Below are 27,590 nucleotides of genomic sequence, written 5' to 3'. Positions count from 1 at the left end.
ATTCTTGAGTTGATTCATGACCAACCTTGTTCCGTTGCACATTTTTGGTTGATTCAGATTTCGTAGCACCATTACGATAGATCCAACTTTAAGCTGCAAATTTTGCGGTGGTAATCCAGGCAAGTCCAAAGAGCTTAAGAACTCCGTAATGTAAGTTTCCAACAATTGCATTCTCAATTATCAAATTCAAAGAATCCACTTCATTATTTTTCGCTGCAAGAATTGCACGTGCACTCAACCAATCGTGGTTTGAAATATTCTGATCGATGTTAGGAAACTCTTTTGAAATAAGCTTCTCTTTCGTTGATGCGAACTGACAAAAGTTTGGTGGAAAAGATATCAATCCGGTGGTAGCGTCAACCGGTATCGATCCATTCCCAATCGCCAACAATTGGTTCGAAAATAGTTCGGCAGAAGGATCATCTTGTAACGATACTCGCATATTCGTTGTCAACCGCAATCTTGTCACATAACGCCACAAATACGAAAGCTTCAGGTAAGCATTGATTTCATCGGCTGCCGTAGACCGGGGAATGACAGGGAGTGTTTGAAGAAAATCACCCGCCAGCAGAATAATTGAGCCTCCAAAAGGTCTTGAATTACCACGCAGATCCTTGACCATGGTACAAGTACCACAGGTGTGTCTTTAGTATTATTAGGTACTTTTTTCTAACAATGTGGACTTGCAAATACATGTACATATTGTCGGCGTAGCACCAAGTTAGAATTCAGAAGTCGGGACTTCCGAACCAAACTTTCTTCCGAAGTTTTTTTTGTCAAACTTATGTCGAATTCGTCTTTAAACCTGGGTCAGTGCCAACCCGAACCCTGAATAAAAAAACATTTTCAGTTCCATCTGTCATTGGATATGTTGTTGTGCGTACACGGACAGATAAATCAACCCAAACTTTGAGTTCAATATACGCACTGATGAGAATATCGCAGAAAAAATTTACCCAAATTTGGGTAGTTTTCCCTTTTTTTCCCATGATTGCTATCAAAACTAGAGCAAGATGCAAACACCTCACCGAGGTTGCTCAGCCCAATAACCCAAATTTGAGTAAATTCAATATTCTCTATTTTGGGTTGATTAAGGTCCGCTTTGGATAAATTAAACTCAGCTTTGGGTAAATTGTTTACACGGGATTAAAGGCAAACTACCTAGTGCCAGAAAAGCCATTTTACTTAAATTTGGGTTATTGGCCCAAACCACGGTTTTGAGTGCAAACAACCCACTTTTGGGTAGTTTTGGTTTTCAGTGCAGATAGACAATGGTCCAATGCACCGAGTTCATCATTGACGTTTGAGCGGTGCGCTGTTTACTAAGAATGAATACTTTTTCATTCATCGAGTTCATGCAAGTGTTCATTTTTAGTAAACAGCGCCCGTCTCAAACGTCATTGTGTTCATTCGGTGCATTGGACCATGGTCCAATGCACCGAATGAACACAATGACGTTTGAGACGGGCGCTGTTTACTAAAAATGAACACTTGCATGAACTCGATGAATGAAAAAGTATTCATTCTTAGTAAACAGCGCCCGTCTCAAACGTCAATGATGAACTCGGTGCATTGGACCATAATCAATTTTTCTCGCAGTGCTGAACATCTTGACCGATGAGGCACAATTGGAGCATTAAATGTCAGTTTATTCCCCTTTTGAGCTCTTTTTTCACAAGGCGACATCCAGCAGACTGAGCTTTTTTGGACCATCCCAAGATGAATACACCACTAGGTGTTCCAATCTGCCAAATTCACGATTCAGCCATCTTGGATTTTAGTATGGATGAGCCAGCCGGTTTGTTTATGTTTTGCACCGAAAATGAATTTTTCACCCCCGCCTTCTTCTCGTCCATAAACTGGGCAGATTGAAACACCTAGCTGTGTATTCATCTTGGACCATCCGTCATCCATCCATCATCCACTCAGTTGGTGTCTGATCGTTGTGTAGTGAAACAACAGAGCACCTGGTCCGGTCTTTTGAGTCATCAATCCCCCTTGCCAATAGCCTTCCTCTCGTCATCTGGTAATAGAAAGTGGTGCGGTCATTTTTTGTGTATCTTATCTTTCTCAATTAACTCTAATAAAATTGTTCCTATAGGTTTGTTACATCGACAAAATGCAATTGCTATCCGGACTGGTGAAAACCACCCTGCCTAACTATTTGGCCGGATTGCCGATCCCGGACAGTTTCGGCGGATGGTTCCGGCTGGGATGTGAGTACTGCTTCTGATTTATTGACTAACTCCATTTTCTATTCCCCCTTTACAAAAGAAGGGGGCCCGCGATCGGGTTGTGTGTGTTGTGCAAAAGACCTTCACGTCTGTTAGCAGTAGCTGCTGCACGTTGCTTCTGGCTCATCGGGTACTGGGAGTATCATAAAAGAGATCGGAGGACAACCGAACCATGAAACTCCATTCGTCTCGGAGAAAATGGAATTCATATTTCGTGAATCGGTTCACTTAACATTAAACCTAGTTTCAGTTACTTTCATTTGAGATGTAGGCAATGTACGCTGAGGCCTAATAGAAAAGTGAAGTTGATCGGTGGATCAGTATTGGCAAATGTTTTACTAGACTTGTAAAATAGGTCCATTTAACTGATTGAGACCCGGGATTATTCAAGTCTCGTGATATGTTCTGGAAAGCCAACAAGAGCAAAAAACAAGAACACGTTATGTAAGATTTTGTTTTCGATGTCACCTTTATGAGTGTGCAGCTGCTGGGCACCGTTGTTGGAGACAGCGATAAGAACCTGCATAGTTATATGCGACTTGTTAGTAGGAATAATGTGGCCGTCCTCCAGAGAGATAATGAGGCTAAACTAAATTCATGTAAATTGGGGGGATCATAAAAAAGCTCATTATTGTTCATGTTCCTTACTAATTTTTTAAATCCATTAAAAAAAATGCTTAGTCATGATACAGTGACCTCAATTGTTCGATATGTTGTATGTTGTGTATTCGGAGAACATATCTGCTAATATTTAAAATGTCTATAATATGTTGGGGCCTCTCTTAGTCGTGCGGTGAGACCATGCTGAAGGCGGCTGGGTTCGATGCCCAGTTTGGTCTAGGAGTTTTTCGGGTAGGAAATTTGCCCGACTTTCCTAAGTGTTGCGCCAGCGAACAGACAGGTAAATCAAAGAAATATGTCTGATTTTATAACACTCGTATATTTGTGGATGGTAGTTTAACCCTCAACTACCACAATCCCTTTGGAGCAAATATAAAGAGACATACATATATGAGCTTTGATCGCATTTCAGCGGTTTCTTGGACAAACTTGGGTCGTTTCAGTAAATTTAGGACCTTGTTTTAAATTCATTTGAGGCTGTTACTTACGTTTAGTATTTTTCTACCTATTCTTGTCTGTCTTACTAGCAATTCCGTCTTGGTTGTACCGTTGTTTTGTATAATAAATTTAACGATTTTAATAGCAACCGCTACACAGGGAAATGCCTCAATTTTCTAACTGCAAAAGTTTCATACACTAACAATAGTCATGCAAATTGTTTGTAATGATGGCTGTGATATTCACATTAAAACCTAATATGGTCCGCGAATTAATTATAATTTATTTCGGTTCATTTAGCACTACTTTCAGTACACCGGAGTTTAAACCTGTGTCCACGATCCGAACTGTTTTTCCAAACTAAGACTCCTCGTTCAAGGCCTACTCTATTTCTAATTCACTACATCTTTCTTTTTCCCATAAGTCACGGTTGGCCAACAACATAGTCTTGTTGGCAGGGTGGTCGGTATGTTTGACGAGAGGGGCGTGTTCTCGTTTCTAGTCCTCGGACGGGTGAAGGACTCGTGATGTCCTCCGTGGCAGTCGGTGGCGATTCTTCGTTACAGATTTTATTAGGTGGTTTTTCGGCTCCTGGTTCTTCAAGCGCTGTATCCGTGACTACGACGTTTTCTACTTGAGGATTTTTTTAAATTGAGATGTGTTCCTTTCAAATGTACCGCCTGAAATGGGATCGAAGATTTTTGCTCGACTTCCCCTTCTCTCAACAACCACATATTCTGTTCTTCCAAATTTTGGTGTGAGTTTTCCCGCAGTCACTAGATTCTGTAGTAAAACGTGATCTCCTACTTGTAGTTCTGATGGTTTAGCATGCCGCTTCTGGTCTTCTCTTTCTTTTCCCCAGTACTTTAGAGTTGTATCTCGGTCGTGAGATTCGAAACCCACATGTGGTGTGTTTTCGATATCACTTATCGATGGAATCTTGGAGCGGATCAGCCGATTTTGCAACAACGCAGAGGGAGCCTTACCTGTGACGGAATGTGCGGTGGTGTTGTACATCATTAGGTATTGGAGTAAATCGGTTTTCCATTCTCGATTCATAGAATGGCTTATCTTGAGACGTTTCAGGAGGGAACTGTTCTGCCTTTCGACTTCACCATTGGCCTGTGGCCAGTATGGGGCGGTATGGTTTAGCTTTATATTTCTTGACTGACAATAGTTATCGAATTCTGTGCTGATGAACTGGCGGCCATTATCTAGGGTGATAGTCCGTGGATATCCTAGCCAGACGAAAATGGGTTCGATTCGCTTAATAGTTTCTTCGGACGTGATTTTCCTCATGACGCATACCTCCTTGTACTGGCTGTAGTAGTCGACAATTACTAGGAGATACTCATTTGATGATAGTCCTAAAAAATCCATTGCTACGTCTACCTAAGGTTCTGTTGGCATTATTCGGCGGCGCATCGGTTCGGGTGCTGTTGGTCTACCTACTAGGCGGCATCCTTCGCAGTTTCGTACTGTCGATCTTGCATCTCCATCAATTCCTGGCCACCAGACTCTGTCACGAAGGCGCGATATCATTAGTGTCTCACCTGGATGGCCTTCGTGAGCGAGTTGTAACATCCTTGCGCGTAGACATTGTGGAATAACGATCCTACATCCGCGGATTACGTAGCCTTCAAGAAGAGTGAGATCGTTCTGGAATGGTACATATCTCTTCGCATTGCTTCTCACAGCTTCGCTCGTCCAATCTGAGGACAACAAGGCCTCCTTGACCAGCAATAACTCAGGATCGGTGTCGAGTGCTTCCTTGATTTCCGATACATCAACTGCTGCTGAGTCAGTGATTGCGTTGATGTAGATTTGGTCGTCGCATTGGTCTATATTTTCACAATTGGCTGTTGTGGATAGCCGTGATAGCGGGTCTGCTATGTTTTGCTTCCCAGGTTTGTATATTACTTTGAACCTGAACGGTTGCAACCTTAGGGCCCATCTTTCAATGCGTCCTGGAGGCTGCGATGTTGGCTTGAAAATTGCGGTCAAGGGTCGGTGGTCGGTTTCGAGTTCAAAATCTCTACCAAGTAGATATAATTGAAACTTTTCAACGCTCCAAACTATCGCCAGTGCCTCTTTTCTGTTTGGCATATCGGCGTTCTGTGGGTGATAAGCTTTTACTAGGGTACGAAATTACAATAGGTTTGTCGTCGAATTCATCCTCGAATTGGATTAAAACAGCACCCAAACCTACAGGGGAGGCATTTGCAATAACCCAGGTTCGACGGTAATTGTCGAAGAATCCTAGTAATGGGGCGAAGCATACAGCTTGTTTCAGGTTATTGAATGCAGCTTCCTGTTTTGCGGTCCATTCGAATTGCTGTCCGCCAATGGTCAGCTGTCGCAGATCGAACGTTTTTGTGGCCAGATCAGGAATGAAACGTCCTACATACCCTACAAGTCCTAGGAAACTGCGAACTTCTTCTGCAGACTTTGGCGATCTAAATTGCTGAACGGCCAATACTTTGCTTTCTGTGGGTTTAACGCCTTGTTGAGAAATGTGGTGACCTAGAAATTCAGTTTCAATGACCTTGAATTTGCACTTTTTAGTGTTCAAAACAACATTGTGAGCCTCGAGCGTTTCCAAGACACGCTTCAGTGCAGCATCATGCGCAGCTTCCGTTTTAGCATAGATGAAGATATCATCTTGGTAATTGAAACAGTTGGGGCAACTGCTTAAAATTTGTTCCATAATTCTTTGGAAGTGTTCTGATGCACTACTGATTCCAAACATCAGTCTGGTATATCTGAACATTTCCAGATGCGTTATAAACGTCGTTAGGTGTCGGCTTGATTCGTGCAATTCAACTTGGTGATAGGCATCTTTAATATCGAGCCGAGAAAACCATTTAGATCCGTTTAGCCTTGCAAGAAGATCGTCGAGTGTGGGTATCATATGATATTCCCTACAAATAGCAGTGTTTGCTCGTCTCATGTACGTCTCCGTTGTCCTTGATGACAACTACAACGGGAGACACCCACGGGCTTGGGCCGCTGACTTTTTCAATGATACCTTGATTCAGAAGACGATTTAGTTGATCTTCAACCTGTTGGCGAAGGGCTATTGGAACACGTCGCACATGCTGTGCCACGGGCGTGGCGCTTTCGTCAATCTTGATACGTATTTTTACACCTTTAATTATTATTGAATCATTATTAATTGTTCTTTATTATAAACTAGTAACTACCTTTAATTACAGGGAATCTGTCAACTGAGTTTTCGGAGATGTGTTGAAGTGGTTCTGAGCAAACGACGCTGGGTAAACCAATTAGCAGCACACCAAGTTGTTTAGCTGTATCTCTGCCGAGTAAATTTTGCTCTCCACCTTTCACAACGTAGAAGCTGGTAGTGAAACTGATGTTTTTTCCTTCGACAACTGCTATTTCTGCTTCAAATGTGCATATGATGGCCAGCGGGATGCGTTGAGCATATGCTGAAAGTTTTTTGGACGATGGTCGAACGTTTTTCATGGTAGCATTTCGATCTTGCATGTATCGCCATGTTGGCTCGTCGATGATGTTGTGCTTGCTTCCGGAGTCGATCATCATTTCGATGAGCACGTTGATTCTATAACATTCCCCAGAAAACCATGCCCCAGAAAACCATTCCCCAGAAATCCGTTCCCCAGAAAACCACTCCCCAGAATATACCCTTCCCCAGAAAACCATTTCCCAGAATGAACCATATCCCAGAATTTTTTCCATACCTTTAAAAAGATTGCTGCAATGAAGAAAAAAGCTTTTGTTTCTAAAAGCCCAAATCAGTCATTGGAAAAATGGACCTTATTATATTCACGCCGTTTTCGAATGACATGAATAGTCGCTGACATAAGCGAACTTCCAAGAAACAAATATATAATCTGAAATGAAACACACAACGCAGCAACTCGTATCCAACAGGCAACCAAACTAAGCAGCTCGTATCCTAGGAAAACAAATTCAAGCGACAGCATGCTATACATTTTTGTATTTTTCTAAATCTAGGAAACCTTAGTTACCATGATCGTTTCGTTTTGCGTGTCAACCTAGTGTACACTGAACAGTGTTCAAAGTTCAAAACTACAAGAATACCGAGACACACTTTTGGCTCAAGTTCTCTTCAGAATGCATTTTTAGATTGAAGCAACTTTATATGGACTCTCCTATGCTGCCATCATACGCATATTTGTCCCATGTTTGCTGGGATCCCTATGTACATGGGACAGTTATGCATATAACGACAGTATTTGAAAATTTATTTAAATTTCTGCCAATAAAAATGTGGATTTTTATTAGTGTGGATATATTTATGCTTCAAAAGAAGGCATCTTTCACTTATTTGCAATACTCCGGGAAAACGTGTGATCCGAAAGAAGGTGTATTTCATAAAAATACGTGAGTCAAAAGAATGTGCCACTCATTTGCTTTTTCCCAGAAAATGCGTATTTTGAAAGAAGGCATCATCTATTCGTTAACCTTATTTCGAGAAAATTCGTGCTTTTCAAAAAGGAATCATTTACTCATTTTTCATTTTTCGCGTGCTTCAAAAAAGGAAAAAAGAATACTTGGTGCCTTATCCGGTGGAAATGCCGTGAAAAGAAAATGACGCATGCGTAGCACACAAAAAATTGACTCACTTGTCTTATTCCGGGAAAATGCGCCTTTTTTTAAAGAAGGAATCATCGATTGATTTGTCTTATTCCGGGCGAATACGTGGGTCCCTATTTGTTCCCTCAACAAATGAGGTTTAAAAAGAGAATAAAAAAAAGAAATCATGTTCATCTATACATCCGGTTTTCTGGGGAACGGTACATTCTGGGGAATGGTTTTCTGGGGAATGGTACATTCTGGGGATTGGTTTTCTGGGGAATGGTACATTCTGGGGAATGGAATTCTGGGGTATGGTTTTCTGGGGAACGGTTTTCTGGGGAATAGTATAGAACCGAGCACGTTCCCTATTCTGCACCATACCATTTCATCATGGTTGTCGCTGATAGCATGTATAAAGGAGTCCTGATTTTCTCGTTCGAAGTTAGATGCTCGCTGAGCCACCGATTCATTTGTATTGATGGCGTTGAGTTTCGGTATCTTTGATGCATGATAGTTTTGGTTCTCCGTGGTAAATTTGCGTTTTGGCCTAACTGCTTCTATCGTTCCTTTAGTTGCGAGAAAACGGCACTTTTTGGCATAGTGTCCGAAACGGTTGCAGTTACGACACGAAACATTTATGGCTGGACACTGTTCATTGGGCTTATGTTGCTTATTTCCGCACCTGCCACACTCGGTTAAGAAACGATTTTCTGTCCGACGTGATTTGTTGTCATTTCCGGTGATCTTGTTGACGAACATGTTTCCCCGACTGCCCTCGGGCATGTTCCATGAACCAGTAGTATGTTGGTTGAGCTCGCGAATCTGCTGTTGGACGGATAGATGGGTGTTGACTAAGTTTGTTAGCTCATCCAAGTTGATGTTGGGTTTCTCCAAAATTTTCCGCCGGAGCTCTGGCGGTGCGAGCATTACAATTTTGTCAATTACAGCTGCATCTTTACTTTCTTTTTCTGTGGTTCCAAACTGACACTTGTTGGCCAATACTTTCGCTCGCAGCAAGAACTTGTCTAATGTTTCACCTGCGACTGGTTTTTCATTCCAGAATGAATGTCTTTCGAATGTATCGTGACGTTTGGGAGCGAAGTATTTGTCAAGCTGGCGCAATACCTTGTCAAAGTCGTCCTCTTCATTTCCGATCGCTGCATGGTTGTCCTCTGGTAAGCCTTCGTATATACGCTGCAGTTGACGACCAGCGACGGCGAGAAAGATATTTTTGAGCTTCTTTTTCTGCTTTTTACCTAGAGCAGCGGCTATGTATTCGAATTGCTTCTTGTAGTCGATCCATGTTTGCCTGAGTTCCGTTAGTGGTACATTGTCGCATTCAAATGGTGGTAGCTTGAATATTTGATCCTCCATACCTGTAGAATTGTACAGACGATATTGTAGTATTTTGTTATAGTTAGCATTCAATATTACTTTCTCTTTCGAGCCTTAGGACATCAACACGCTGTGAGAATTATCATTTCTTAATGACACGTTGCCATTGGCAACCGTAGGAGATTGGTGGTCTGTTAGGCTAATCTAACAGTCATTGCTACCAATGGCAACCGGTATTTTTTTTTTTTTGCTTAGCCGTCAGAATTTGTTGCTCTGACGGTTCCTGGAACTTCTTTCTGCCAAGCCAGCGAAACATGCCGTTGCTGAGGCGGTTTCCTTTTTGAAGGCGAAGTTTTTCTGCCCAGCCAACAGAGTGCTTCTGTCGCTAAAGCGGTTCCCTTTTAAGGCGAACTTCATTCTGCCTAGCCAACGGAACATGCCGTTACTGAGGCGGTTCCTTTGCCAAAGGAGGTTTTTTCTCTGCCCAGCCAACAGAATTGATCTGTTGCTGCGGCGGTTCCCTTCTAAGGCGAACTTTTTTTTTATGCTTAGCCAACAAATTGTTTGTGTTGCTAAAGCGGTTCCCTTTTAAGGCGAACTATTTTTTCTGCCTAGCCAACGGACCGTATCGGGTGTTGCTCAGGCGGTTCACATTTTTGAGTGAACATTTTTCGTTTTTGTTTAGGTCAACGCTTCGTTGCCCAGGTAACCCTTGACTTTGCTTCACTTGCCTGAGATTGTCCCAAGTTTTCGAAAAAGAAGAGTTTTTTTTATACCTACCGGATCAGCTTTTTTTTAAATTTCACTTGGGTTCGCCTCGTCGCCAGATTATGTGATATTCACATTAAAACCTAATATGGTCCGCGAATTAATTATAATTTATTTCGGTTTATATAGCACTACTTTCAGTACACCGGAGTTTAAACTTGTGTCCACGATCCGAACTGTTTTTCCAAACTAAGACTCTCCTCGTTCAAGGCCTACTCTATTTCTAATTCACCACAATGGCAATGGCATCTCGGTGTGTTGCTGACATGTTAGTTGTCAGGTAGCTTAGGGTCAGCTCAAGTTGTGCGAATCAAGGTAGCTGTGTGATAGCAGGTGCGTTGCAATCTGTATTGTTGCGACACTCCCCCTTGGTATGCCCAACCCCGTGAAACAAGCACTAGTTCTTGAAGCCACCGTTTGTTGGTGTGGCGCTAGTGCTGTTCTTGAAATTTAAAGCTCCGTTCATATTGTACCGTATATTTCGCGCGGGTATTTAATTATGTATCGCAAAATGATTTTCGATCGTGAAAATTTAAATTTTAATAACTTAAGTTATATTGTTCTGTTTTCTTCATTTATCCAGCATTTTACGTGCAGTAATAGCTGCCACAATATAATTATCATCAAAATCAGCCGAAATGATCACCGAAAAAAAAAACAATAAATTAATTTCAATAGCCGCCACAATTTAACATGTTCTGGTAAGGTGCAATCTATTTGACTTTTGTCTTGTGTCGTTTGTCATCGCAGCGATCATCATCATCCTCATGAATTTATTATTATTGACGAATAAAGGTTGCATGAAGAAGAGGAAGTCTAAGGATAATATTTGAAAAAAATGCACGAGGAAACATACGGGAAGTGTTTTAAAATTCTTCTCAAAAATTTTAGGAGCAATTTGATTTAAAACGGTTAGCAGATTTTTGGCAATTTTTCGATTTCAAATTTTATTTTGTGATATCACACTTGATACACAGTATGAGAAAAGTCAAACCCCGTACTGTTTTCCGTTTTAAATCAAACTACTTCTAGACATTCCAAAATAAGCGGCCGTTAGCGCTCGTAAGATGCTGTAGATGACCACAATTATCATACGATTTTGACAATTTAGGGATGCCTGGACCGGAAATTTACCGAAAAATTAGGGTAACCAACTTGATTTGGACCCCTACATCCCAACAAACAACGACAAGCTACAAACAAGCATCTAGGTTGAATTATTGTTTATTTGTGATCTTTGTAGCTGAATAAAATGGATGCTGAATAATTTGCTAGACAGATTTCATTTCAGTATTTAATCTAACTAATATTCGACATAGCCTATTTATTTGTTTACTACCTTTATTTGCAGTCGAACTTACGTTTTCGTTTGATCACATTTCAGCACATTGGGGAAGTTTAACCCGTTTCGGTCTGACCTAGAAATCAAAATTGAAATAACCCGTGTGGGCTCATTTTTAGTCCGATTGCCATGAAATTTTCAGGGAAGAAGCGTCATCATATCTATTTTTTGGTACATGACTTGATTTGACCATGGGGCCAATCCGGCCAGATTTATTAAGGGGGGGTCCTGGGTCAGATGCAGTCAAAAACGGGTCATTTTTTTAAAAACATTGATAAATGAACGAAAGTGACCAGAATGCTGATGCAAACGTGGTCAATCATCATTCACCAGCATCAGAAGTTAGTTTTGATACAATTGAATCACCAGGACATGGTTCCGGATGTTCCGGGAACCTGGTTCCCTGGGGTATCCCTGGGGTGGTGGACACTTTTCAAGCGGACACAACCCAGTCTTTCGACACATCAAACTTCATGGTTTTGGAAGACAATCCAAATAGATGAGTTTTTGGGAGGTTTTGGACACATTGCCCACATCCGGAAGTGTTCCCGGGAACCTGGTTCCCTCAAGAAAGTGGACAAATCTCGATTAGCACCGAAACCCATCTTGCGACATATCAAACTCCATGATTTTGAAATACAAGCTCAATAGATGCGTTTTTGAGAGGTTTTGGACACAGTGCCCACGTTCGGAATTGTTCCCGGGAGCCTGGTTCCCTCAGGGAAGTGGACAAATTTCGATTAGCAGCGAAACCCATCTTGCGACATATCAAACTCCATGATTTTGGAAGACAAGCTCAAAAGATGAGTTTTTAAGAGGTTCTGGTCACATTGGCCACGTCCGGAAGTGTTCCCGGGAACCTGGTTCCGTCAAGAAAGTGGACAAATCTCGATTAGCACCGAAACCCATCTTGCGACATATCAAACTTCATGATTTTGAAAGACAAGCACATCACATGATTTTTTGAGAGGTTTTGGACACATTGGTCACATCCGAAAGTGTTCCCGGGAGCCTGGTTCCCTCAGGGAAGTGGACAAATTTTGATTAGCACCGAAACCCATCTTGCGACATATTAAAAGCCATGATTTTGAAAGACAAGCTCAATAGATGAGTTTTTAAGAGGTTTTGGACACATTAACCACATCTGGAAGTGTTCCCGGGAGCCTGATTCCCTCAAAGGACCGGACAAATTTCGATTAGCACCGAAACCCATTTTGCGGCATGTCCAACTCCATGATTTTGGAAAACAAGCTCAATTGATGAGTTTTTGAGAGATTTTGGACACATTGGCCACGTTCGGATGCGTTCCCGGGAGCCTGATTCCCTCAGGGAAGCGGACAAATTTCGATTAGCAACGAAACCCATCTTGCGACACATCAAACTCCATGGTTTTGAAAGACAAGCTCAACAGGTGGGTTTTTGAGAGATTTTGGACACATTGGCCACGTCCGGTAATGTTCCCGAGAGCCTTATTCCCGCGAGAAAGTGGACAAATCCCGAACCTGGTTCCCTCAAAAAAGTGGACAAATCTCGATTACCACCGAAACCCATCTTGCGACACATCAAACTCCATGATTTTGAAAAACAAGCTCAATATATGAGTTTTTTTTTAGAGATTTTAGACACATTGACCACATCCGGAAGTGTTCTTGGGAATCTGGTTCCCTCAAGGAAGTGGAAAAAAATCAATTAGCACCGAAACCCATCTTGCGACATATCAAACTCCATGATTTTGGGAGACAAGCTCAATAGATGAGTTTTTGAGAGGTTTTGGACACATTGGCCACGTCCGGAAGTGTTCCTGGGAACCTGTTTCCCTTAGGGAAGTGGACAAATTTTGATTAGCACCGAAACCCATCTTGCGACATATCAAACTCCATGATTTTGAAAGACACGCACAACTTATGATTTTTTAGAGGTTTTGGTCACATTGGCCTCGTCCGTAAGTGGTCCCGGGAGCCTGGTTTCCTCAGGGAAGCGTACAAATTCCGATTAGCACCGAAACCCATCTTGCGACAAATCAAACTCAATGATTTTGAAAGACAACCTCAATAGATGAATTTTTGAGAGATTTTGGACACACTGGATACGTCCGGGTGTGTTCCCGGGAGCCTGGTTCTCTCAGCGAAATTTGTTACGTCACAAGATAAGTTTCGGTACTAATCTAAATTTGTTTACTTCCTTGAGGGAACCAGTTTCCCAATAACACTTCCGTTAGTGGCCAATGTGTCCAAAATCTCAAAAAAAGTCATGTATTCAATTTGTCTTTCAAAATCATGGAGTTTGATGTGTCGCAAGATGGGTTTCGGTGCTAATCGAAATTTGTCCGCTTCCCTGAGGGAATCAGGCTGCCGGAAACACTCCCGAACGTGGCCAATGTTTCCAAAATCTCTCAAAAACTCATCAATTGAGCTTGTCTTTCAAAATCATGGAGTTTAATATGTCGCAAGATGGGTTTCGGTGCTAGGCATGATTTGTCCACTTTCTTGAGGGAACTAGGTTCCCGGGAATACTTCTGGATGTGGCCAATGTGTCCAAAACCTCTCAAAAACTCATCTACAGAGCTTGTCTTTCAAAATCATGGAGTTTGATATGTTGCAAGATGGGTTTCGGTGCTAATCGAAATTTGTCCACTTCCCTGAGGTAACCAGGCTCCCGGGAACACTTCTGAACGTGGCCACTGTGTCCAAAACCTCTCCAAAAACTCATCTATTGAGCTTGTATTTCAAAATCATAGAGTTTGATATGTCGCAAGATGGGTTTCGATGCTAATCGAGATTTGTCCACTTTCTTGAGGGAACCAGGTTCCCGGGAACACTTCCGGACGTGACCAATGTGTGTAAAACCTCTCAAAAAATCATGTGTATTGCTTGTCTTTCAAAATCATGGAGTTTGATATGTCACAAGATGGGTTTCGGTGCTAATCGAGATTTGTCCACTTCCCTGAGGTAAGCAGGTTCCCGGGAACACTTCTGGATGTGGCAAATGTGTCCAAAAACTCATCTACAGAGCTTGTCTTTCAAAATCATGGAGTTTGATATGTCGCAAGATGGGTTTCGGTGTTAATCGAGATTTGTCCACTTCCCTGAGGGAACCAGGCTCCCGGGAACACTTCCGAACGTGGCCACTGTGTCCAAAACCTCTCAAAAACGCATCTATTGAGCTTGTATTTCAAAATCATGGAGTTTGATATGTCGCAAGATGGGTTTCGGTGCTAATCGAGATTTGTCCACTTTCTTGAGGGAACCAGGTTCCCGGGAACACTTCCGGATGTGGACAATGTGTCCAAAACCTCCCAAAAACTCATCTATTTGGATTGTCTTCCAAAACCATGAAGTTTGATATGTCGAAAGACTGGGTTGTGTCCGCTTGAAAAGTGCCCACCACCCCAGGGATACCCCAGGGAACCAGGTTCCCGGAACATCCGGAACCATGTCCTGGTGATTCAATTGTATCAAAACTAACTTCTGATGCTGGTGAATGATGATCGACCACGTTTGCATCAGCATTCTGGTCACTTTCGTTCATTTATCAATGGTTTTAAAAAAATGACCCGTTTTTGACTGCATCTGACCCAGGACCCCCCCTTAATAAATCTGGCCGGATTGGCCCCATGGTCAAATCAAGTCATGTACCAAAAAATAGATATGGTGACGCTTCTTCCCTGAAAATTTCATGGCAATCGGACTAAAAATGAGCCCACACGGGTTATTTCAATTTTGATTTCTAGGTCAGACCGAAACGGGTTAACAATGTACTGAACTAATGATTTTTAAAGTTCTCTGTTCGACTATGATGTGATGCTCTGAAAGGGTGGTCGAATTGAGTTTGAATAGTAAGTTAGTAAGCAGGCATTAGACATCTTTCTTTACCTTTGTTCTTCTTAACCATTGGATTTCACATTTATCTGATCTATCGCACAGTGGAAAAAAACATGCTTTTTCAGTTTGAGAGAAAATCTGGATTCTAGATCTTTTAATTTATAGAAAAATAATGATTTATTTTCAAGACATGCTTTTTATTTTCGTGAATTATTAAACTGTCGGAGATTATAACGAACGAAACTGCTGGAGCAATAAAAAAAAATCATGCATTCATGCGAAACTAAATTTACTAAAAGCCGGACATAACGCCGTTGAATAACATCGGAAAATTATTGAATCTTTGATATGTGGAATCCCAATATTATCGCATGGATGTTGATCTTTATTGCTGCGAAATTGGAATAATCTTAGCATTTGACAATCATATCGCATCGATTATCAAGAGATTCTGAGGAAGACCGAATATACATTGATTTTATTTTCATAAATCCATAAATAGCATTAGGGACGGATTTTATTTTATCGTTTATAGACTTTATTTTTACGTATTTTTCCTAGTGTGCGATGGTTATGACTGGCTGAACAATGGTTGAAATAAAAATCTTGTACAGTTATTAACAAACTGTAGTTTGACAGATCGACTTATTGAATAAGAGTCCAATTATGATTCATATTCAGCAATAAGATTATTTATGTTATGCACTGAGTGAGCCATATCTAACAAATCAAGGATGGCGCGGATGACAACGTTACCGGCGGATGATCAAATGACAGCAGTTCGAGACCCGATTTAGGAAAATTTTAAAATGATTACATATATGAAAATAGCAATTGCTTCAAAATACGTTCATTGGAGATCTTACTGATGTTACCTTCTATGCGTTATTATTTTCGAAGAATTCACATGTAGCTGAATTGAGGCTTAGTAAAATGCTTATTAAAGGTTTAACGAATTAGTTAATAAAGTTGTTTTTCAAAATGAGATGTTGTAGTTGTATAACTTCGCCAAAATTGTGTGAACAAAGCTTGAACAGAAGTTGTGATAAGAAATAGTACAGACATTATTCAACACAGCGCTAAATTGGGGCAGCAGGGACAGCAGGGACAGCATGATGTCCAAGGGCTTGACGACCCCTCCCCAGCTGTCTGCGAGTCAGGGAGAACTGCCTAGGGCGTGGTGGGATTTAGCAGTGGGCTCTGCTAAAATCCCTCCCAAAAAACCACAAGTGCCCGTAAGCGGACTCTATCAAAGCGACTGTGTGCCGCTTCAAAAGCACAAGCCCAGGGAGGGAGTGCCAACTGGCATGGGGAGTGTCCCTACTTCGGTAGGGTAGTGCGTGAGCTGCTTCGGCAGGGAGCGAGTGATCATATTGTGCTGAGGCAGGAGTGTCATAGCGAGTCGCCGCCGCTATGGCAGCCTCGAAGCGCAGCAGCAGTCTGAGTATGGACTGCACCTGCCAAGGTAAGAGTGTCGTAGCGTTGCTACCGCTATCGACACCTCGAGGCATGGCAGTGGAGTGTTAGAGTGAGTTGGGGAGTGTCCCTACTTCGGTAGGGTAGCGCGTGAGCTGCTTCGGCAGGGAGTGAGTGATCTGGTTGTGCTGAGGCAGGAGTGTCATAGCGCGTCACCGCTATTGTCACCTCGAAGCGCAGCAGAAGTCTGAGTATGGACTGCACATGCTGAGGTAGGAGTCGCGGGCCCTATCGACACCTCGAGGCATGGCAGTGGAGTGTTAGAGTGAGCACCCGCGAAAGGGTCACATGGAGCGAATGGTCTTTGGAGAAGCTGCTTCGGCGGCAGGGTAGCAGTGGGTTGTACCCACACACCTACAGTTGTGCACATGTGGTGCATGGGGAGTGTCCCTGCTTCGGCAGGGTAGCGTGTGGTCTGCTTCGGCAGTGGTGTGATTGATCTGCTCGTGCTGAGGCAGGAGTGTCGTAGCGCAATATCTGTAGGCCCAGGCAGTTACCGCTATTGACACCTCGAGGCATGGCAGCGGAGCGTCCGGGAGAGCATCCAAGTAAGACTCAAATGGAGAGAATGGTGTGCGAGCACCCAAGTCAGTCTCGCGTGGGACGAGTGCCTGTGTGAGCGATAATGAGCGAGTACGCTTAGTACTGCCGTCCCCCCAGAAGTAGTACTGCGAGGTAGTTCCTGGGGGAAACGATGGTGGAGCCCAAGGGAGTTTAGTCGGTATTACCGGTATGGTCGAGTCCGACACTCCAGTACACTTCCGTGTGGTAGTTTGGCAACTACAATGCACGTGTACTGGGTTAGTGTGTAAATGCATTCTCCCTTGTAAAAAAAAAAAAAAAAAAAACAGCGCTAAATTAAATCATCACACTGATGTTAGTTCAACTAGTGAATGTTTGTTGGGATATTTTGGACCCTCCTGTTGACATTTTATTGATATCTGAACTAAATTCAATGCCGCTGCTGCATCCCGCATGGTCTTTATGTAAATAAGATTGCTGCGAATGTGTTTAACTAGTTTCATGTGCGAAAATAACGATATTTGGATGAAATGTTGATGAAATCAATTTTTTCAAGAAGGCAAGCGTTACAATGCGTTACGCTTCAAAGCATACATCATTGAATATCTCAGAACGAACACAATCACTTCATGTTGAAATTGCAAATTTAAATCGATGCAATCTTCTCATTGATGCATGTCAATCGAAAGATTAGACTTTGCTTTAGCTCAAATGACCTGATTGACCAAATTAAAAATTCATTTTTGAACAAACTAAAAAGGGAGGTGTCCAAAATGTGTACATTTGGGGGTCCAAAATATGTTGCACTTTCCAAAACGAAGGATATTTTCATTTCAGATAGTTAAAAATCTAAGCGATTTATAAACATCCGATGTTCATTTCAAACTTCCTTTTCATAAATAAAACTTTCATCTGTGAAATTTTGTGATTTTAGCCTGTATCACATGACTCATTTGAAAGATATAAGCGGATATAGCACTTCCTCTAGGGATTCAAAATGCAACATTTACCCTAAACTTGAAAGTGCCAGTTCGAAGATTTAAAAAAAATACCCAGTCTTAAAAAAGGCTGATGCACCTCCCAAAACCATTAAAACGTAAATCTATATTATACGATAATTATTGAACTGCCTCTATGAGATATGAGACAGCAACTACTTTTCAGTTGACGAACTTAATTCATCTACTATTTGATCTTGACGCATTAACTCTTTGGTTACAAACTTGAGCTCACTATAATGTGGGCGTCGAAACTAAGATAAATTAATCTAGTCATTGTACGTGTCATCGACAGGTGTTTTATGAAACACTATTGGAACCTTTTTCCTTTACATTTGATCTGATCCAACTGGAAGTGGATGTCGCATTTTGGATAAAAATTTTCTTTAAACTGGACCATTTGTGTGTTGACAGAATAATAGTTTTTTGAAGCATAATTGACTTAGCATTAAAATCAAGAGACTAAAAATAATAACTATCGAGCTGCCAATGATCATGCACCAAAAGATATTTTAGTTACCAGATAAAGATTGTCGCTTCGGTTCCCTTTGTTCTGCTGTCCGAAACATGTTGGGTACCTACCTGTCAAATCGTATGTATTTTTCCATTTTGACATTTAGATCCCCTATCCTCGCCAGCAAAAGATGTTCCGGACAGCGACGACAGCGACAATGTTTATCTGGTAACTAAAATATGTTTTCATGTACCGGAAAAAAGTTCTTTTAGCTGACGAGAAACCTAACCATACTGCTCATGTCGCAAATTTTTATCGATTATGAGTTAATCTTAAGAATCCTAAGTAACCCAAGAATAAAATCAGATTAGTAGTGATTCAAATTGTACTGCTGCATTTCATTTTAATATGAATCTGAAACATACATTCTCCCAGCAGCTGCCTCAGATTAATTTAAGTTCAGATGCAAAAGCTCAAAACTGTTGCACAGCTTTGTTCTATTTTCTGCAGATTGAATCACGAGATTCAAATTTTGTATGTTTAGGCGATTGAACGCGTTATTTTAACTACGGAATTTGGATCAATGCACTTTGCAATTACGCCGCATTTCTGAGCAGCAAAATAAGTAACAATTATTTATATATACATGAACATGAACAGAAAACTGCTGGAGATACCAGCGTTTTTTTTATTTTGCTTCAGATTCCAACGAGAATAGTGTTCTTAAATTTGGAGGAAAAATAAATCACTGCTGATCAATCAATTAATTGGTTTGCAGTCTTATTTTTTCTACTTGCAAAAAATTGTTTTTTTTAACAGAACGATGCATTAGAAATTAAAGGCCCACTCTTTATCACAATGCCTAATATTTGTCAAATTCCTTCAGACATCTATCAAACCGTTAAAGATATCGACATGAGTATCAGACAGACTTGACAAATTTGTTATTATTAATAATTTGGTATTTGTTATTGTGACAAATACAGTGCTGATAACTTTTGCGCTATAACGAAACATGTGTATCTGAAATTAACGAATGAGAGATAATTGCAATACATTAATGAAACATATTTTAGCGCTTTTAAAAAAACTGTTTCTTTATTTTTTTATTCGAATTAAATTTCTTCTCGAGCGATATTGTCGCATGCGTCACTGTGTTCCGTGCTTAAAGCCACTGCTTGACAGCTAGCACCAAGTTTAGCACCAAGTTTTCGGCTCAATCATGTTGTATGCAGATGACAGCCGTTTCAGGGGGCTGGGTATGCCACTGTTGTACAGGTGGTGTATCATCGTTTCCACCAGTGTCCAGCACTGCAACCTTGGTGTGGCTAGTCTCTCCAGAAGTCCACTGGCTGTTTGCACAGTTACGCGACGGACTTGTTCGTCCTCGGCTTGTATCACTTGAACCACACGTCCTCGCGGCCAACAGTTCCTCGGTAGATTGCAATCTACGATCCATGCTACGTTGCCTTCCTTGATGGGTTTCACGGGTTGAACCCATTTTGTTTTCCGTGTTAATGTAGGCAAATACTCTGTTACCCATTTCTTCCAAAACTTGTCTGCGTATAGCTGGGCCATTTTCCATGATCTCTTCAGTACCATAGGTCTGTCATCGAAGGCAATCGGGGCCTTAATTCCATTTGGTGACCCCAAAAGAACGTGATTTGGTGTTAAGGGCAGTTCAAAGTCGTTGTCGAGCGGAATGTCAGTGGGGGGTCTTGAGTTAAGGATCATCTCGATCTCCATTAACACCGACCGCAGTATTTCATCCGACGACAGTCGTGGAAAGTTGAAGTCTTCCATTGTTCTTTTGACTGATTGAATCAATCGCTCCCAACTGCCACCGAAATGTGGTGCGGCCGGATGGTTGAATGTCCACTTTGTTTCTGGACTGCCGAATTTAACCATAATCTTCTGTTGGTTAACTCCTTCCAAGGCCTCTCGCAGTTCTATAGAATCTCCAATAAAATTTGTACCTCGGTCGCTTATAAACTCTATTGGCAATCCTCTTCGCGCGATGAAATTTCGTAGTAGGAATGAGTGGCCTAATTCCGCCGAACGAGCTATCCGTTGATTTGATCGCTTGATTTTGTCTTTTCGAGCGTGCAACTCCGGGCGTGCCCGGCAGGGATAGAGGCAAGGCAAAGTCATGGCCTGCTATTCACTAGCCAATGTTGGCAACCAAACTGTTACGGTAAACCTGTAGATATGGCAACGCGGTTCTATAACACTAACCCGAATGTCACTGCCCCGAATGTCACTACCCCGAACGCCAGTACCCCGAAAGGTCACTACCCCGAATATTCCACTACCCCGAATGACCACTACCCCGAATACCCCACTACCCAGAAAGGCCATTACCCCGAAAATCATATAAATATACTACGCAATAATTTTAATTATTACTTTTGCATATGCTAACAATTATCCCAATATTTGAGCCGGGAACGCTCGGGATAATGCGGAAGAGCGAATGCCAGAGACCTTGCAACAGACGGTGCTTATATAGAGACCAACAAAGAGAATGAAAGCAAATCTGGCTTCACGACCTTCACGAGAAATTTGTGATGTGACTTTCAGTATAAGCAATTATTGGTTTTTCTATAATACATGTCCTGTCTATGGAACGGATATTAATATCTTCAGCAACAATTAATGTTAATGCGCTTAGTACAATAAACGCACTTACCCGGGACAAGGCGAGAGAGTAAATTACTTTTTTCTTTCAAATTATGCACTTGCCCGGAATGAGATGGGAGAGTGAATGTCTCCTTCTTGTAAAGCGTGCTTGCCCAGAATAATGCAAGGGAGTGAATGCCTCCTTCTTTTAAATCACGCATATGTCCGGAAAAAGGCGGGAGAATAAATGACACCTTCTTTTATAGCACGTGCTTGCCTGGAAATCATGCGAAAGAATGAATTTCTCCTTCTTTTAAAGCACGCATCAGTGGAAGAGTAAAAGACACCCTTTGAAGCACGTGCTTGCCCAAAATAAAGAGGCCTGCACAAACAGTGAACGCCTCCTCCTTTTAAAACACGCATTTGCCCGAACTAATGTGGAAAAGTAAATGACACCCTCTTTTAAAGCATCCGCTTCTCCGGAATAATGCTTCCTTCATTAAAATTAATGCTTCCTTCTTTAAAGGCACGCATCTGCCCGGAATAAAGTGGGGAGTAAATGACACCTTCTTTTAAAGAACGCACTTGCCCGGAATAATGCGAAAGAGTGAATGCCTCCTTCTTTTAAAGCACGCATTTAACCGGGATGCGACGAAAAAGCGAATGTTTCCTTTTTTTTTAAACAACGCGGTAGCCCGGAATAAGACGGGTGAGTAAATGACTCATACTTTAATTATTTTGAATATGTTATTTTTGACTGATTAGTTTCTATTTTCAATTATTGAAACGCAATCTAATAAAGTGATAAAGTGAGCAAGAAAGTGAGTACATGTTTTTTTTAATTTTTTGACAAATTCGGGGTTATGGTCAATCGGGGTAATGATAATTCGGGGTAATGGGTTATTCGGGGCAATAGCCTTTCGGGGTACTGGCGTTCGGGTTAGTGACATTCGGGTTAGTGACATTCGGGGCAGTGTCATAGAATCGGCAACGCAGTGTCTGTCGCACAGTGAGTAGAGTGGACAATCTGCTGTATCTAGCAATACTGCAAAGTACGAATGGGAAGAAATATGATGGTAAGGGCATTAGGATCAAAACAAAACAGATGATTATCTATCCAACGTGGAAATCATATTGTGTGAAACTTTAAACTCTTTAAAATTATGTAAAAATTCCTAAATAAAAGCTAGTTTGTTAAAAAATAATTATAACGTTCACTGTACAAATAAGTCTACATAAATTAATCAAAAAGTCCTACTTAAAACTAACTTAAATCTAAATAAATTAGGTACGAGACTGTCAAGCAGGTTAGATTGAATTTGTAAAAATAGTGGATGTGCACGATTATTTTACAGTAAGTTCTGAGCAATTATTTCTTTTCCCTACATCAAGATATAGACTAGCTACTTAAACTAACTTAAACTTATATGAATTTAGAGTTTCTACTGTGCTGAACTGGAATTTATAGCATAATCAACGAAATACGGTCCATTAGTGAGAGGAAAGCGATTTCAAAACTAAATTGTAAGTAGTCGAGACTTTAGTTAAGAGTTCATCATGCTCATAGAATAAATTGAAATTACAGCTTTGATCAACTGTTAAAGAAGACGGTGATTACAAGGACTAGTTTCTCAAGCAATCCGAACACGAACCGTTATATGGATGATATTTACCAGAGTCTATTATATAGAGTTGCGCAAAGAGGATCTTCTTACACTTATTCTGAATGATCTTCTTGTTATTGTGTTTGCAACTTTCATTTTTGTTCAACCCTTAAAGTGACTTCACGGAAGTGTTCACTGCTAAAGCCAAATCTTTTAATGTCGATAAACCGTCACCTATCGAGCAAACAAATGCTTGTTGCTACTTTATTTGGGGTGTATTGAAGTTTTTAAGCTGATTTCTAGAACAAATCTAATGAATTCAATTCATGCGTTTAGATTCGCCATAATAATCAGCTTAAAAACTTCAATACACCCCCTTACCAACAAGCATTTGTTTACTTTGCTCGATGGGTAGACGGTTTGACAGTTCAATAGGTAGCTTTGGAACACTCTTTGCGTAAGTCACTTATAATAGAACTCTGAAAGTTGCAAACACAATAACAAGAAGATCATTCAGAATAAGTGTAAGAAGATCCTCTTTGCGCAACTCTATATAATAGACTCTGATTTACATGTCTTTCATCAATGCACGCTCAGAGTGGATTGCCCAATTTCTATTAAATCTCACCCTCACACCTACGAGCACTGACATCGTTCCAAAATAGTCGACACCGGTGTATGCAAACGGGTGTTGGTATGCTGCTAAACGGGCATGTGGAAGAATTCCCATTGCTGGTGGACGAGGGCATGCCAGGCGGAACAAAACAACGCTGGTAATTTCTGCGAATGCGAACGAAGACGGGAAATGTTGTAGTTCAGACGAATATCGTTCCAGGCCGTGTTGTGGTTCTGATGGCGGTACTTTTTATGGTAATCGGCAATTACTAGGTTGGTTACGTAATTTCGCCTAGGAAGCAGAATTGGGTGCTTGGTAGCAAGCATTGATACGCCGTTGCATTCGTAGAACATCCTTTTCATCCATCGATGGACTCAGTTTGTACAAAGGACTTGTTTTCGGTAACACATGTTTCCAGGTACAAGGCACTGCAGTTGAATTACGGATCAATTGAATTTCGTCCGGATAAGCTTGTTGATGTACTATCTGGTAGATGGTGTTCTCAACTAGTTCCAGTTCTTCTTCCATTAATGGTCCTAAATCGAGTCTCCCTTCTGGTCCGCTTACGAGCATTGATAACAAACCGATTGACATATGCTACTGCCCTTAGTAGTCGTTTCCACTTTGAAAAGCGCTCGTAGCTTACATGTGGCTCGATAATTGAATGGTGAAGAATACTAGCACGTATTTCTTTTAAGGTAGTACCGTGATCACCACTATCACTAGGCCACTCACTTTATAGGTCCCACAAGAATTCCGGTTCACGGAACCACCTACTGTTTGGCTGTAGGTCCGGCAATCCTTGCCATTTCGTACCGTCGTCTGCTACGTTCTTCTTGGATGGAAGCCATCTCCATTCTTCCACTTCTGTCGTATCGAGTAGTTCACTCACCCTGAAGGCCACGAATTGGCTGTATCGTCGATGATCGGATCTCAGCCAGCAAACTACGTCACGGGAATCGGTCCAGAAAACGCAGCGTGTGATTTTCATTCGATGTGATTTGGAAGTGGAATCAGCTGGACGAGCTCTGATCACAGCAGCTTGAAGTTCAAGAGGGGGAATATAAAGAAATTTTAGGGGAGCCACACGTGTTTTCGATCCTATTCTATATCCTTCTTCTTCGAACCTGAAGAAGGCTACAGCAACCAGACCATTCTCACTGGCATTGCAGAAAATGTTCAATTCCACGTTGTTCGTTGACCTGGACTGCCGTGAATCGCAAATCAGTCCCATCTGTATATGGATTTCATATACAGATGGGACTGACTTGCGATTCACGGCAGTGGAGGAAGTAACTGTTCGGTAACAACGGGGAATACAAACTTGACGGACGTTCGGAAGCGCTTCGACCCATGTCAACCATCTTTCTGCCAGTTTTCCAGTGATTTCGTCATCCCAGCTGCATTTGAAACCCAATATTTCCTGAAGCAGGCTCTTCAAATATATTATGAAATTGGCGATGAGCCCCATGGGATCGTATATGGCCATCAATGTCCTTAAAACCTCACGCTTTGTAGGCATTCTTGTACCAGAAAGTACATCCAGATCATGCTTGATACCAGTCATTGGGATGCTTTTCTGCCTTCTCCGCTGCCGACAGTCGTCGAATACTCCATAATTTTTGCACGCATCGCCTTGTCTAAATCCGGGTCTCATTTCAATCGTTTCTGTAGACACGCCAGCCGTTTCAATGCCATTCCTTTGCTGTCGGGTAACTGTACCCGATAAAACCGCCACAGGAGACCAGTCTCATAGCGGTTTCCAATCAAATGTGTTTCAGCGGACAGAATCTTCGTTGCTCTTTCCTCATACTTCGAGGGTAATGATTTGACTGATCCACAGATACCTAAAGATTCAATGGCAAAATACTCCTTCAAAGCAGCATTAATATCACTAATTTCTTCCTTGGTGCACGGACAGATATGGAAGCTATGATGATTGCTGTAGCCAGAATACGTTGCGCCTGACTCCATCTCACAAGGTCCATAGACAATCTATCCCAGACGTGTTTTGGACACTACATGTTCGTTCTCACCTCCTTCAACACTTCTCAAGGCATGACCTAAACGGCAATTGTTCATGCCTATTAGGATTCGGGGGGAAGCGCCGTCGTATGATTAGAAGGGCAACCCTTCAAGGTAGTTGTATTTGGCTATCATTTTCGAGATTGAAACCGACTGCTTCGGAAGAGAAAGATCGCCAACTGTTTGGACTTCTAACAAATCGAACACCTCGCTGGTGTTATCCACTCCTGAGATTTTCAGGGAAAGCACAACCGACTCGTTCTCCTCTCGTGATCCTTCAAGTCCCAACTCCACGAGAAGACTGTTTTCCATCAACGTATCTGAAGATACATCGTCGAGGAAAGCATAAGTTGTAACTTATTTTCCTCTTCCGTAGATCGTCACTGGCACATACCGGAACAGGACTTCAGTAGTCGCTTTCGAATGAGTGTTACAGTTCTGTACCATCGAATTCTCGCTTATCGGACGAAACAGGTGTCGAAATGTTTGCGCAGGTACTTCCTGCATAACTTCTGCTGTTTGACAACCACCCAACGGGATCCGATATCCATTTCTAGAAAACTTGGGCACGTCTCTGGATTACCGCATCTGTTTTGGCAAACAAGACAACCTTTTAAAACAGAGGCTCGAACGCCATCGGAAAGATCTTCGATGTCAGAGTTACTTTCTGTATGCAGGTTAATAAAGTTGTCTTCTCCTTTTCCGCGTTTTTCTGCTTTTGGCATACTTATCGATGGAATCGTAACAATACTCGCAGCCTCGACCAATTTCCCAAGCCAATCTCCGAACTTCGAGAGTGTGACTCTACCCAACGTCTGATGATGGTATGCCCAGTTCAATTTTATAGGATAGACTTGCAGGATGCAATAACCGGCAACGAACAGCATCCATGGCCTTCCCCTTCAGGCTTCTTTGAAGCAGCAACATATTCTCCTCGTCACTAATTCCGCAAATCCTCGTTGAGTTCTCGTAGTTTGCTAAGAAAAGCGGCCATTCTTCTGGGCTTCCAGAAAATATGGGAAGTTCCTTGGTGATAGCTTGGCGTGCTGAGATCTGGCTATGGCTAAGCAATGAAGCCCCGAAGACGCCACTGATACTCGGTTGAAATTCTGCAGCCTGCGGATTCAGGCCAACACTTGAACCTGCTGCACCTCCGTCTGAAATAGCAAATCACTGTAACAGTTTTAAATTTTATAATCATGTTAATCATATCCTGTAATCCCTTTATTTATCATACAGTCAAGGACTGGCTCTCGCTGATCCCGCCGACCGCCGCCGTTGGAGGCCTCGTCTACATGTCATATCTGGCGTTCTGCCCGGAAGCACGGCCAAAGCCTAGCACTAAGGTGAACCGGTCCGTTCGCTTGGCCGAGGCCAAGGTGGTGGACATGATTGACATCGAAGACATCGCCGAGAAGGCTGCCTTCTGCCGGTGCTGGAAGTCCAAGAATGTGAGCGCCATTGCTTTAGCGTGTTCGAATCCTAATGAAAACTTTGCTGATGTTTTGTTTTTCAGTGGCCTTACTGTGACGGTGCGCACGGTGCCCACAACAAGGAGTGCCAGGACAACCTCGGACCGGTGGTAGTTCAGCGCAAAAAGAACTAAAGCAATAACCAAGCAAACTCAGGAACAGTTTGGATTACTCGAAAGTTCCGGTGGATTCCAATTGTAATTGAATAGTGCTTTTTACATGCATTGGAGGAACGAAGAAAAAAGATAATAGCAAACAACTTGCATTATACCGGATTAGCGCTAGGACTTATACATAGGATCTAATAGAAAGAACAAATCATAGAAACAGGGGTAAGAGAAGGCACTTACGCATCACCACATCACTTTGTTTATCATGTTTCATCATTTTAACTGTTATAGATAGTAACCGAAAGCTACTTAAATGCAAAAAAAAAGCAACGGTGATGGCAGACAATAAAATACTGCAATTCAAAAAACCATACATACCTTTTTTTCAAATATCCTGTTTACGATTGTTTGTTTTATAAATTTCAAAACAAGCATTCAGCATGTTTCCTTAAATAAGTGCGTACTTCAATTTCATGTGATATCATTTAAATCTGGATATACAAACCTGTTACAGCCGAGACGGTGCTGGAACACACTTTTTTCAAACAAAA

General features: G+C 41.8%; 1 protein-coding gene across 2 annotated transcripts; it reads left to right on the top strand.

Annotated features, from left to right (window-relative positions):
* Positions 1-1,878: 1,878 nt before the first annotated feature.
* LOC134205689 (CDGSH iron-sulfur domain-containing protein 2 homolog) lies at positions 1,879-27,590 on the top strand. Of its 2 annotated transcripts, none has more exons than XM_062681212.1 (4): positions 1,879-2,026; positions 2,102-2,216; positions 26,697-26,908; positions 26,974-27,590. In XM_062681212.1, the coding sequence occupies exons 2-4, from the start codon at positions 2,120-2,122 to the stop codon at positions 27,061-27,063; spliced, it is 399 nt and encodes a 132-aa protein (XP_062537196.1). In that variant the 5' UTR covers positions 1,879-2,026; positions 2,102-2,119; the 3' UTR covers positions 27,064-27,590. The 2 variants fall into 2 exon arrangements, with proteins under 2 accessions (XP_062537196.1, XP_062537195.1); XM_062681211.1 differs by having other exon boundaries at positions 1,884-2,039.

The sequence above is a fragment of the Armigeres subalbatus genome, chromosome 1 (genome assembly GCF_024139115.2).
Source record: "Armigeres subalbatus isolate Guangzhou_Male chromosome 1, GZ_Asu_2, whole genome shotgun sequence".
NCBI lineage: Eukaryota > Metazoa > Arthropoda > Insecta > Diptera > Culicidae > Armigeres > Armigeres subalbatus.
Note: the sequence above shows the minus strand (reverse complement) of the source record. Positions and strands in the feature narration are given on the sequence as shown.

What these genes read in the sequence shown, in the direction of transcription:
- LOC134205689 (XM_062681212.1), top strand. Translation starts at nt 2,120, where the DNA reads ATGCAATTGCTATCCGGACTGGTGAAAACCACCCTGCCTAACTATTTG. An exon ending in CGGATGGTTCCGGCTGGGAT is followed by an intron (nt 2,217 to 26,696) that starts GTGAGTACTGCT and finishes TTTATCATACAG; the next exon opens with TCAAGGACTGGCTCTCGCTG. An exon ending in GGTGCTGGAAGTCCAAGAAT is followed by an intron (nt 26,909 to 26,973) that starts GTGAGCGCCATT and finishes TTTGTTTTTCAG; the next exon opens with TGGCCTTACTGTGACGGTGC.